This window comes from Nycticebus coucang, chromosome 6, assembly GCF_027406575.1.
Source record: "Nycticebus coucang isolate mNycCou1 chromosome 6, mNycCou1.pri, whole genome shotgun sequence".
Lineage (NCBI taxonomy): Eukaryota > Metazoa > Chordata > Mammalia > Primates > Lorisidae > Nycticebus > Nycticebus coucang.
In genome coordinates, this window is record NC_069785.1 from 105366749 (window position 1) to 105378466 (window position 11718).

The following is an 11718-nucleotide window of genomic DNA, read 5'->3' on the forward strand; positions in this document are numbered from 1 at the left end:
CATCACTATTTTAAGTATATCCAATGGATTTTAATTACCAAAATGATCTGATACCCTGTCATCCATAATCACATGCTCAGAAATTTTCCATCTTTTGGATGTGGGACACAACTACAAGAGGGACTCTACCTTGCAAATTCAAATTTTGCAACCTAGCTGCTTGTACCCTCACACTAACCTGAAATTTAAAAAAGGAAAAAAAAGAAAAAAGAAATTTTCCATATTTCCCTTTGCTTCTTAAAATTTACACTTCCATCTCATCTCTTACTCTATCCTCTTATCTTTGAAATGCTTATATTGAATACCCTGCTATATTTCTCTACAATCAAAAAATAATGTTTCATAGGCTGTAACTGTGAAGTGTGAAGCATTAATGAGTAGGGTAAGGTTTCTGTCCTCCCATGGAATCTACATATTTATAGAAGAATGATTACAAGGTTTAACAGGTGTCATGACCAATCCTACTGTTATCTTTTGGTCTTTTAAATTTGGAAGAACTTTGTTCTCATAAAAAAAAAAAAAAAAAAGGAAGGTGGCAAGGGTTTTAGTAAAGCTATGCCCCTCAATTCTTTGAACTTTTTTCTCAGGAAGGAGTTTGTTTTCAACTCCAGGCTGGTGTTTCCTTGGAGGCTGGGGAGGGGAAGGAGCTGGTGCAGGGAGCATCCTAGAGATGTGGGTCACATTCTGTTTTGCTTCTTACTCTACAGCAGTGGTTCTCAACCTTCCTAATGCCGCAACCCTTTAATACAGTTCCTCATGTTGTGGTGACTCCCAACCATAAAATTATTTTCATTGCTACTTCATAACTAATTTTTGCTACTGTTATGAATCATAATGTAAATATCTGATATTAGGTGACCCCTGTGAAAGGGTCGTTCGACCTGCAACCCACAGGTTAAGAACCACTGCTCTAGGTGGTAGAGACATGAGGACTTTTGCAGTTTTTCACTCTACACTACACATGTTCCGTAATATTTTACATATAGTAGTACTTAATTTTAAAATAAGAGGAAAATACTATCAAAAACATATAAAAGGTAAGCAGTATTTATCCTTTAACCAAGCTCAGTAAGGCTTTTGGGGTATCTTTATAAAGGAACTGTTTTGTTCCCTTTCCTGCAATGCATTATTAATACCTGCCAGACAGCTCAGGGTTTCAGATGTCACAGAAGGTTTCCTTTAGGACAAATATCCTATCTGCCTATCCCTGAGACTTGCCACACAGACACTCCAGTGTGCACTGACTGCTTTCTAATGGGCGAGGGGGCAGGTGAGGCGATGTCATCCTGAATAGAGTGGTTAGGGAAACTTAGCTGACATGTATGACATTTGGTCAGAAATGACGGAGCAGGTCATGCAGGGGTGAGAGAGAGGGTATCCTCACAAAGAGACCAGCATTTGCACAGATCCTTCACATAACCTGGTGTGTGATGGGAACAGCAAGGAGTCTTCTTACGTCACAGCTCTCACCTGGAAGGAGAGCCCTATCCTGTTCTCTCAGCATCTCTCTGCCCCATGCACCTCTTCAGCTTGCTCTATCACACCCTAATTATTTACGCACAGAGCCATGCTCTCTATAAGCTGAGAGCCCTATTAGCACAAGGAAATAAAGGCACACATCCCCAGGGTGCACAAACTTAGTTTTTATTAGCCACAGTTCCACCTCCTGGGAAACAGACAGCTACCCAAGGGCGCCCGTGACCAGCCTGGTCCAACTTGCATGGCTGACACTGTTGCTCACATGGAGGGGGGAGAGCTGTACAGTGCTTCAGAGACTGGTTTCCTCAGGTACACAGATCCCCATGGAGAAAATGCTAGAATTGAGAGCCCCTTTACACCCCGCATGGGTGAGGATACACAGGCAAATGAGTCAGGCATCATGGGACAGAGGGCAAGATCCTGAGCAGCCCCAGAGGCCTGGGCACTTGGGCTTTCTCCACCAGCCAGGCCACCAGATCTCTGTCTGGCCACCTTCCCATAGTGGCCACCCTCTGCCAGCTGTACACAAACTTTTGGTGTTGCACACATGATGCAATCAGATGTCTTCAAATTGCTGAGCTCTATGAACTTCAGTGCTGGGGTGCAAAGGTCAGGCATCAGCAGGGGAGGCAAGGTGCTGCCAGCGCCGCACATCACCCTGTGCCCTCCTGCTGTAGCTCTGCCTCCACCCTGGGCCGCACCTCCTAGCCCAGCACCCTGGGATCCAGGGGAGCTGCATACCCTGGGGCATGCAGAGCCCTGGAGCAGGATGCCTGGGCTAGGAGTGGACTGCCCTGCTAATGGGTCGCTTTTCTGTGAAGAAGCTTTTCAGCAGTAGCACCTGGCTGAAGCTGACCACAAACAGGGCAATCGTCTCGCCAATAGACCAGTAAGAGACCCGGCTATTGAGATCTTCAGCTCGGGCCCGGTCCTGGGCCTCCCGGAGCCGATAGTGGGTCTGGGAGTCGATCACTGTCTTCAGAGCTTCATGAATGGTCACACAGGCAGACTCCATCTGGGCAGAAAGAGAAAAGCAGGCACACTGCTAACACCAGAACACAAGGAGTAGAAGCAGCAGACAGCACAAGCACTGACCTGAGCATCCTCCGTAACACCTGCTGGGCACTGTGTCTGTGCTAAGGGTTTCATGGTGCTTTACTGAATCCTCATCATAAGCCTACCTGAGATTTGGAGTCACACAGCTTAGTGTGTAGCCCAGTGGGACTGGACTCAACTGTGTTGAATCCTGAGCCTCTGCTTCCACATACTGCTGCAGGCTGTCTTATCTCATCTTCCCAATGCTGCCCACAGGCACAGTTATCACCCTCACGGCTGAGGAGGGCTACGGACTGCTTACCCCATGCACTGGTGAAGAAACTGAAGCTCAAAGATGCTCCAGGAATTGACCAAGGGCACAGTGCTAATGCACAGCCCAGTGCAAACCAGACTCCTTCTGGTTCGGACTCTGCTGTTCAGTCTGTTATATACCCGCTGTCTACTGCTTTGTGTAGAGACACAAACGGGAAGATATGTGTCTCAGATACACGCGACTTCACAACTTTCTTTACCTGCTAAAACATTCAGTGTGGCAGGCAGCATTCTGAAAACTCATCCCCCCACCACCAAAAGTCCCTGCCCAAATCTCAGAAACCTGTGACTGTGATGAGCTGTCACTCCTGTCACTCTGCTGTGTTCTACAGCACAGTACACCTTAAGATAGGAAGATTATCCAGTGGCCTGAACTAATCACTCAAGCCCTTGAAAGCAGGGGCTATCTCCAGCTGGCCAAAGAAGGAGGATTTAGACAGATCTGCAGCATGAGGACACGTCAGTGTGCCACCACTGGCTTTGGAGGAGAAGGCAACCACCTGCCAGGACCAGGGCATAGTCCATAGCAACAAAACAGGAACCTTAGTCCCACAACCGCGGGAATTGAATTCCACCAACAACCAGAACGAGTGACAAGGCAGACTCTTCCCCAGAGCCTCTGGATGAGAGCTTTGCTTGAGACCTCAGCAAAGAACCCTGCTGTGCCTGCCCAGACTCACAGCACACACAGCTGTGAGAGGATGGATGGGTCCTGCATTAAGTCACTGCCAGAAGTGCTTTTTACTCAGAGGCAATCTCTAAAACAAAAGCACATCCAAGACCTTGAAAACTCTATCCCAACAGTGAGTTCTCAGGCTAGAGCAGTGCATAAAGCATGAGCCAGACACTTGCTTCAATTCCTGGAATCCAAACTACTCATAAAGCACAGCATGGAAGCTAGAAAAGACTGAATCACAACGCGACCTGCCTCTCCAAGAACCCTCATTTCTCTCTCATACTGAGCCATTCCCAGAGGGAGAATGTGTCAGCAATGGTGCCACTCTTACTTGCCTCACCCAGTGTTCTCTATTCCGAGCCACACTAGACACTAAACTAGACTATGTAAGAAAAAAATAAAAGCTTTCCTTTGGCCATTGCTTTTACAAGGCAGCATCTTCCACCAGCCTGGCAACTGGTCCTTCTCCCAAGGCTTGGGTTTCCTCTGCACTTGGTGACTGACCCCTCACCCTGATCCATGGGTAGAAGTGGTGAGGTCACATGGGCAAAGAGGTGAGATGTTCACTGCATATCACAAAGAACTGGTGGAGGTGGGCAAGGTGCCAGCTCAAGGAGAAGAATCCAGGGGAGAATAAGCCTGTTTGTGCTCCACTTTGTTTCCCACGGGTGCCTTTATCCTGCTGTCCTATAACATGTATCTCGAACTACAGATTCTTGTGGCTGGAATGTCGTCAACACAAGGCTGCTTCCTTGCTCTCCGGACATCTGTTAAGTAGGCTGTATATGCAGATGCTTGATATTGAAAAAGGGATAAATGATCCCAAGACAAGTTCCTGACGTCAAGAAGTTGGGTCCAAGGAAACTTACAGATGCCAATTGGCTTCATATGCCAACTACCAGAAGAGACCACTCAGGTGCAGACCCTGCACTGAGGCAATGGTGGTGTGTATGTGGTGGAATGCTACCATGGCTCACTTGAGCAGGCTGGTCACAGGGTGACAGCAGGCTAAGGACCAGGAGGCATTCCAGGTAGTAGAAGCAGCAAAGAGCTTGTGCAAGGTCCAGCCTGGGATCAGGGACCAATGCGGGGTGGGAAATGCATGCGGAAGACATGGGTAGGTGGAAGCTTGTGGTAAAGGGCCTCGAGGGTCAAGACATTATCACATGGCTCTATGCACCAAGGACCAGCAAGCTCAGAATCCCTCTTTAACAGAACCCACCTGGGGAGCCACTGTACAGAAAGGGGTGTAAGAGAATTGGACTGGTGGCATAGGTCACTATAATTCTGATGGCAAGAGAAGATGAGGATCTCAGTTAAGAAGGTCACCAAATCAGGGAAGAGTGGATTTGGGGGAGATTTACAGCAGTGAAATCAGAAGATTGGTAACAAAGTAGATCATTATTGAAATGAATGGGAGGGATGACAAGACATGCATATATGTGTACATGTATGTACACACACATACACATATGTATATACCCGTTTATATACAAAAATCCAGAGCCTTTGTTTTTAAGTGCTACGAATGGGCTCATTTGCTGTTCCAGGCTAGAATTCCATTCCCCAAGTTTATTTCTGCCACAGCTCCTTCAGAAACTCAAAATGTACACTGTACTCAGTTGACTGGGGGCTCCTTGGTCCCTGGGTTGAGAACATGGCAATGCTGGTCATCATCCCCAGCTTCTCCCAAGACTTCTTCTCAGAGTCAGGGGCAGAGGGAAGGCAGAAGGTTGAGGAAGAAAGAAAGAGAGAGGCCACAGCTTCCCAGGTGCAACACCCACCACGACAGAGACCAAGTCCGATGCTCACACGAGGCCTCACTTTAAAGGTCTGGATCAAATGCCACCAGCCAGAAACTGACCCTGGAATTCCATAAAGAGGCCCCAGGCCTTTCAAGGAGCAACCTCAGAGCAGTTCAATGATCCGGAAGGGACCAGTGCCCAGGGTGATGGGCCAGGAGGTGGAACTTTACAGCTCTCCTGGCACCTACAATCTGCAGTAACCTTCTTATAGTCACAAGATACCCTTACCATAAAATGCTATTTCCCCACCCACTGAGATGGTCTGTTAGTGCTAGTCTAAAAGGAAACTCTCTAGCCTGTTATCACAGAATGCCAGTTGGGCCACCCCCACTCTCCGCCTATCTCCCCCAGCAGAAAGCCAACAGAACGCCTCTGCTTTAGAGTCCTGTTTTCCAGGGCCACAAGTTCCCAGCTCTCCTGGCATGTGACCTTCTGCCCTGCTGAAGACCACCAGTCTGTTAGTGTCCAGGATCCTAGAGCCTTGCAAGGGTTATGGCAGCCACTCCACCCTGATGCCTCCCATTCACGCGCTCCATCCCTCACCTCCAGCCCCATGCTGACATCCCATCCCAGTGCTACACCTAGTGACACCTGACACTGAGGTCTTCATCTGCAACCGCTGACAAATCCCTCCAGCACTCTTTCCAGGCCCCCACAGACCAAAGTGCCTAATTCTTTAAATTCTTCAAGAACCCAAAGGCAGCATGAGTGGCCTCATAGCACAGTTAGGAAAACTATTAATCCTTCCTCGACCTGCCTGGCCTTTGAGCTCTGTGAGAAACCTTTAGCCTCCACAGGGATCTGCCCAGATGCTCAGGAAGCCCGGCACACCTCACACCTGGCTTCCCTAAAGTAGCATCATTCTGGCCCATGTCTCCTCTTAGGAACCTGGTTCTCCTAACCTTGCAGCTGAGGGAAATCTTTCTGGCCTAAATCCCTGACCTGGGCCCTGGTCACTATGGCTCTAGTATTTATTTTGGTAGCAGAACACGTAGCCTCTTCCCCCACTGTGCTGCAAGAAGACTGGGGTAGGGGGGCAATAGCCACTGCTAGCTCAAAGGAGATCTGTGCCATATGAAATAAAATAGGGCTGGAAGAAGAGTTAAAGGTCACATCCCATAAATTTCACCTGCTCATTTCTTCATCTGGGATGCCAAACTCACTCCCAGGCAACCTCCCACATTTTCACTTTTAAGCTAAAGCCTTCCTGACCCTCCCGCAAGAACCCATCAGTGCCTACATGAGACCCCTGACCCTTCAATCACAGCTATGGCCACAGAGCCCTGAGGCTGACTAGCTCCTGGGGCTGCATTCCTGGAAGAGATCCCAACACCAGGGACAGCACCATCTACCCTCGTCCTTCCTCTGCCAGCACAGGGCACAGACAGAGTGAATGCCAGCCAGAGGTGGGCAAAAGCTCATGAAGGCAGGTACAGCCAGTTCAAGGCAAAGGGGTCAGAACTACAGAAATGGAAGAAATACCTCTTCTGAGGCTGAGCAGGGGCAAAGACTAAGTTCTGAGATGTAAGGGGAGAGGACATAAATCACTCTTTCCAATGCTCAGGCTTCCAGAAAGTATTTCTCTATTGACCTAATTCATTAAGGCTTTTCTCTACCAACTTATTTTCTGCTGGTTAAAGGAGGAAGTCCTTCAGCTCAGCTTTTAGATAGTTACAAAATCTTCCAAATGGAGGCTGTTGCATCAGTGCCAACAGAACTCTCAAGAATAACAGACTTGCCTGAGCGACAGTGAGACCCCGACTCATGAAAAAAATGGAAAAACCCAGCCGGGCGCCGCGGGGAGCACCTGTAATCCCAGCGGCTTCCGGAGGCTGAGGCAGCGGGGTACCCGCAGCCCGAGTCTGAGGTTGTGGTGAGCTACCACGCCCACTGCACTCTGCTCAGGGGCATAGGATGGAACCCTGTCTCAACAACAACAAAAAAAAGAATAACAGTAGCAAAAGATCTTATACACAACACACACCTTCAGCTGGTGCTTCTAACAGCAGTCAGTTGCCAAGCTCGGACCCAGTGAGGCCCACCAGAACATCCCACACATGGCCACTAGACACCTGTGACTACCGAGTATTTGAAATGTTGCTATCATGCACAGGAAGTGAATTTTTAATTTAATTTTAATTAATTTAAATAGCCAAATTTAGACAGAGGCTACTGGACCGGACAATGCAGCTCCAAGTTCTAACTGCCCAGGAATGTGCTGGGGAAGTGAAGGACTGGGCAAGTGAAGCCACAGCAGCTCACATACGTGCCCAAGGCCCCAGAGGAATGGAGCTCATGGCCACCTCAGAGGGCAACCCAGGCCTCCTGAAAATTAACAATGCTCTGGCCTTGGGTCTGGAACAAGTACAGTCACAGACGGCTGTTCCTGTCTTACAGGTATCTCTGGGCCCTGACATTTAGTCATTTGACAAAGATGAGGTGACTTCATTTCTGTGCCATGCCTCATGCATGGATCAGTGAAGACACAAAGGTAAATCACTCAGCGTCCTGGCCGAGGGAGCGCACAGCCTGCACGCCAAGGGGAAGGCAAATGCAGGAGGCTGGGATGGGCAGCAAGTGACCTTGAGAGGCATGGGCCAGATCACCTTCTGGGTTGCCCTCCAAGGTGGCTATATGCCCCTTCCTCTGGAGGACTAACTGTCATCCAAAAATCTCTCAGTTTCTCTTCTCATCACATAGCATCATTGCTAAGAGATGACTGCCCAACCAGAACTGTATTTGCCAGTCCTCTTTACACCCAGATTTGCGACATGACTAGTCTCACCAATGCGACATGAGCAGAAGTGACATGTGTGGCTACTGAGCCCAGGCTTTTAAGAAGCAGGTGGGCCTTTCTCATCCCTTCCTTCTTTTGGAGATTCTCAAGCCCTCAGGGAAGGTAGAAAAATGACAAGAAAGAGAGAGCCTAGATTCCCAAGTCCCACCAAAGAAGAAAGCTCCCCACCAGCCTTCTCTAGGTTATAAGAATAAACTGTTGTGGTAAGCCACTGACGTCTGGAGGGTATTTGTTACAGCAGCTTGTGTTCCTTCCCTAGTACACCACACAAAGTACAACTCTGGTCTTCCTGATACAGGCACATCATTTAAACAGGGAGGCACACATCATCCATACTTCAGGAAAGATTGGACTCAGTGGGAATGAAGGAGCAGAGCAAGATATGAGAGAAAGTACTGTAGGGATCTGGCTGAAGAACAGAAAGGAAAATTGGAAGGAGAACACAGCATCCCTTCAGGACTGGAGTTGAAGAAAGAGGTAAAGCCAACACATGCTGGATGGATGATGCCTCTGCTCACCAGCCAGACAGAGGCCAATGAGGAGGAACCCACTAGGCTTCAGTGGGCCTGTCACTGTTAATGTCCACTCACCTGGGTGAGAGCCGTGACCCTGTTCCCCATTTCTGGGAGAATGGGGGGTTCATCGCCCACTTGAAAGTCAAAGTAGACGGTCTTGTGAGAGAAAGTAGAAAACTCATTACTGAAGCAAAACTGATAAACGCCCTTGACCTCAGCCCGGTGCGTGAAGCTGTCGTACTGCTTCTTGGTTTCCCTGTAGATGATGTTCCCCAGTGGGTCCTCCACATAGCAGTCAACATCATAGTGGCCTCCAGTGATGACCTAACAACCACAAAACGTCTGCTGTTATTAGAGGGACAGTCACCATTTACCAATGGACCTTGGTTATAGCCACTGCCTGCCTGTGTGAACATACCTTACCAGTTTGAGCATGTCATGATCAGACTCTACAAACACTTCTGTCACAGCATCTTCACAGCCTTCTCAGGCAGGTGCTCTGCCACTTCCCAGTTCAGAGGCTGAGCAAGGTGAACTGGGTAAACTGTCCATGATCACACTGCTTGAAAGTGAAAAGGCTAAAATTTGAATTTAAATCTGCCTGACTCCGAAATTTTGTCCTGCAAGAGAACAATGAGACTGATTTTCCCCATTTTACAGGACAGAAAACTGAAGCTCCAAGGAAAGTGGCAGAACTGGGATCTGACCGCAGGGCTGCTGGCTCCAGTGCCCAAACGCTAATGCAGGTGAGCATACCCCAGGGTAACTGCTCTTCCTAGTACGGGGTTGACAAAGTTTTCAGAAACAGGAGCAAGATGAAAGGAGGGATGCCCAGGAAACTATCTGAAGGCTTCTTTCTGTTTGTTCAAGAGGTAACAGAAGACATGTAGCAAGTCACTTCTTTAGGGCACTGTCACCCAATAGCTGCCTGACTCTGGACAAGTTACTTTACTCTCTGAAAATGTGTCTGCATCAATAAAATGTCTTCATCTATAAAACATTAATAGTACTATTTACCTCATAGGATTGAGGTAAGGATTACAGGAAATCCTCAGACCACAAACTGGCCCTCTGGGGGTGATGGTGGAGAAGTGGAATCTGGTTTGGGGCCAGCTGGGAGCACAAGCAGGTGGAATGCACACTACACTTACTCCTTTTCTCTTCCAGCAGGAGACTGGAGCTGCGAGCAAGCACCATTCCCAACTTGCTGAGTGGTTCTAGTAACTGTTAATAATATTATTACTGATGGAATACAAGGAGAAGATAAGTACAGATTGAAGCATTCAAAGAATCAGTGAGTGTCAGAGGAGAGCAAGTTCTCAGGAATCATTTAGTTCAAACTTTCTTTGTAAATATAAGAAAAGTTAAGACCTATACAGAGCAAAATCACACAGGCAGGCAGTGGCTATAACCACGGTCCATCAAAGGACACAGTCAACATCTGCTTCTGAACTTAAAATATCCCTTGTCTAGACAAAAGTTACTAGTCCTGTTCAGCAAGCTTTACATAAAGTAGCGAGTGTCTTATTGCAGAGGGTGTTTAAATCCATGCTGGACATCCCTTGACAGGGGATTTCTGCCCTGGAAATAGCTAAATGACATCTCAGTGCCCTCCAGCCACAAAATTATCTCTCTCTCTCTTTTTTTTTTTTTGTAATGGCACTTAGGCCACAATTTGCATGTTATCCACACGGATATGAAAATAGACAGATCAGTGACTGGGACTAGCACACCTGAAGCTGTCTCCAAGCACAAGCCTTCTCCAGTGCCTCTACCCCAGAGGAACCGGCCACTAGCTTGCTCCCATTCATGCTGCCCATTCCTCCTCATTTCTGGAATGCCTGCCAGCATTCCAGAAGGTTATCTGAGTATGACGTTCACTCGGTCCTATCTGAATCTGCTCATTAATCCTTATACCTACTCCCCACGACTGTAAGCCAAGATATCTCTCAAAGGTGACAGGAGTACAGGAGCTGGGCTTTTCTGAGCCATATGGCAAGGGCCCAGTCTTGCAGCCACACCATCATTCCTTGTAAACAGTGCCAGGATGCAAAGGCTGTGCTGAGCCCTCCTTTCCAAAGCATTCATGGGTACACTCACCCCCGACTTCAACGTTAATAAATGTAGGTTGGTAGGAACAAAACTATGAACCTTTTCCTCTATTTCCATTTTTCAGTACTTGCAGTATCAGGGTGGTCAAAACAGACGGGACAGACTGCGAGCCTGTGCCCAGCCAATCAGAATTGGCTGTCGTTAGATTCCCAAGAGCCTAGGGCAGGTCATGCTGGCCAACATCCAGGGATGCGGGACCGCCTGGGCCATCCCCATCCCGGCACTCACCTGCTGCGCTCACTAACTCCCCCTCTCAGCCGGCGCGTCTCAGCGGTGCTCCCACTGACAAACGTTCCTCCTCAAGGGGAAGGAAACTGGTTTCTGGGGACTGCCCTCCTCCGCAGCTTCTTGGACTAATTCCAGCCATTCTGGTCAGGGGCGGACAAGCACCCCGTGAGACCCGGGAGCGGGAGGGAGAAGGGAGAGCAGCCGGGCGCCGCGCCTCACCTGGTAATCCAAGGAGAACTTGACGCCTTGGTCCACCTCCTCGTGGAAGCACTGCTTGGCGTTGTCCGGCAGCTCGAAGGTGAGCTCGGCGCCCCGGAGCTGCTCGACCTGGAGCAGGAGCAGCAGCAGGAGCAGCGAGGAAGCGGAGCGAGGGACCGCGCTGCCCATGATGTCCCCAATCCCGTCGGTGGGCCGCGGCTTTGGTGTCTGGGGCGGCAGAAGCCGGTAACCGGGAGGATGTGCCGGGACAGACGTGGCGCCAGCTGGCCGCTCCGCTTCCGGGAGCGCGGAACGCTCAGTGCGCAGCCGCGCGCCCCGGGGTGGGCCTGGGCCCCTTCCGTCCGCTGCGCGTGCGCGTTGTCTGGGCTGGGCGAGGGAACACGCCCCGTCCCCGTCCAGCCCCGGCCCGCCCGGCTGGGAAGCTGAATCTGGGTGGAGGGGCTGCCTAGCCGACGTGCTGGTCCCAGGAAGGGCCGTTCCAAAGCACCTTCCCGCACCCACAGGGCTGAGCACCCCCGG

At 49.5% G+C, this 11718-nt stretch overlaps 1 protein-coding gene across 1 annotated transcript; it reads right to left on the reverse strand.

The window, feature by feature from the left end:
• Positions 1-1623: 1623 nt before the first annotated feature.
• Positions 1624-11480, reverse strand: TMED3 (transmembrane p24 trafficking protein 3). The gene is made up of 3 exons (XM_053594795.1): positions 11200-11480; positions 8716-8964; positions 1624-2494 (listed from the first exon to the last, which is right to left on the reverse strand). Exons 1-3 carry the CDS (start codon positions 11365-11367, stop codon positions 2258-2260), a joined length of 654 nt encoding a protein of 217 aa, XP_053450770.1. The 5' UTR covers positions 11368-11480; the 3' UTR covers positions 1624-2257.
• Between the last annotated feature and the right edge of the window lie 238 nt (positions 11481-11718).

Bases quoted from the DNA above. Each gene is read 5' to 3' on its own strand.
- TMED3 (XM_053594795.1), bottom strand. From the start codon at position 11,367: ATGGGCAGCGCGGTCCCTCGCTCCGCTTCCTCGCTGCTCCTGCTGCTG. The intron at 8,965-11,199 runs GTGAGGCGCGGC...TGTGGTTGTTAG, and splicing joins AGTTCTCCTTGGATTACCAG to GTCATCACTGGAGGCCACTA. The intron at 2,495-8,715 runs GTGAGTGGACAT...CTTTCTGCCCAG, and splicing joins GGGTCACGGCTCTCACCCAG to ATGGAGTCTGCCTGTGTGAC.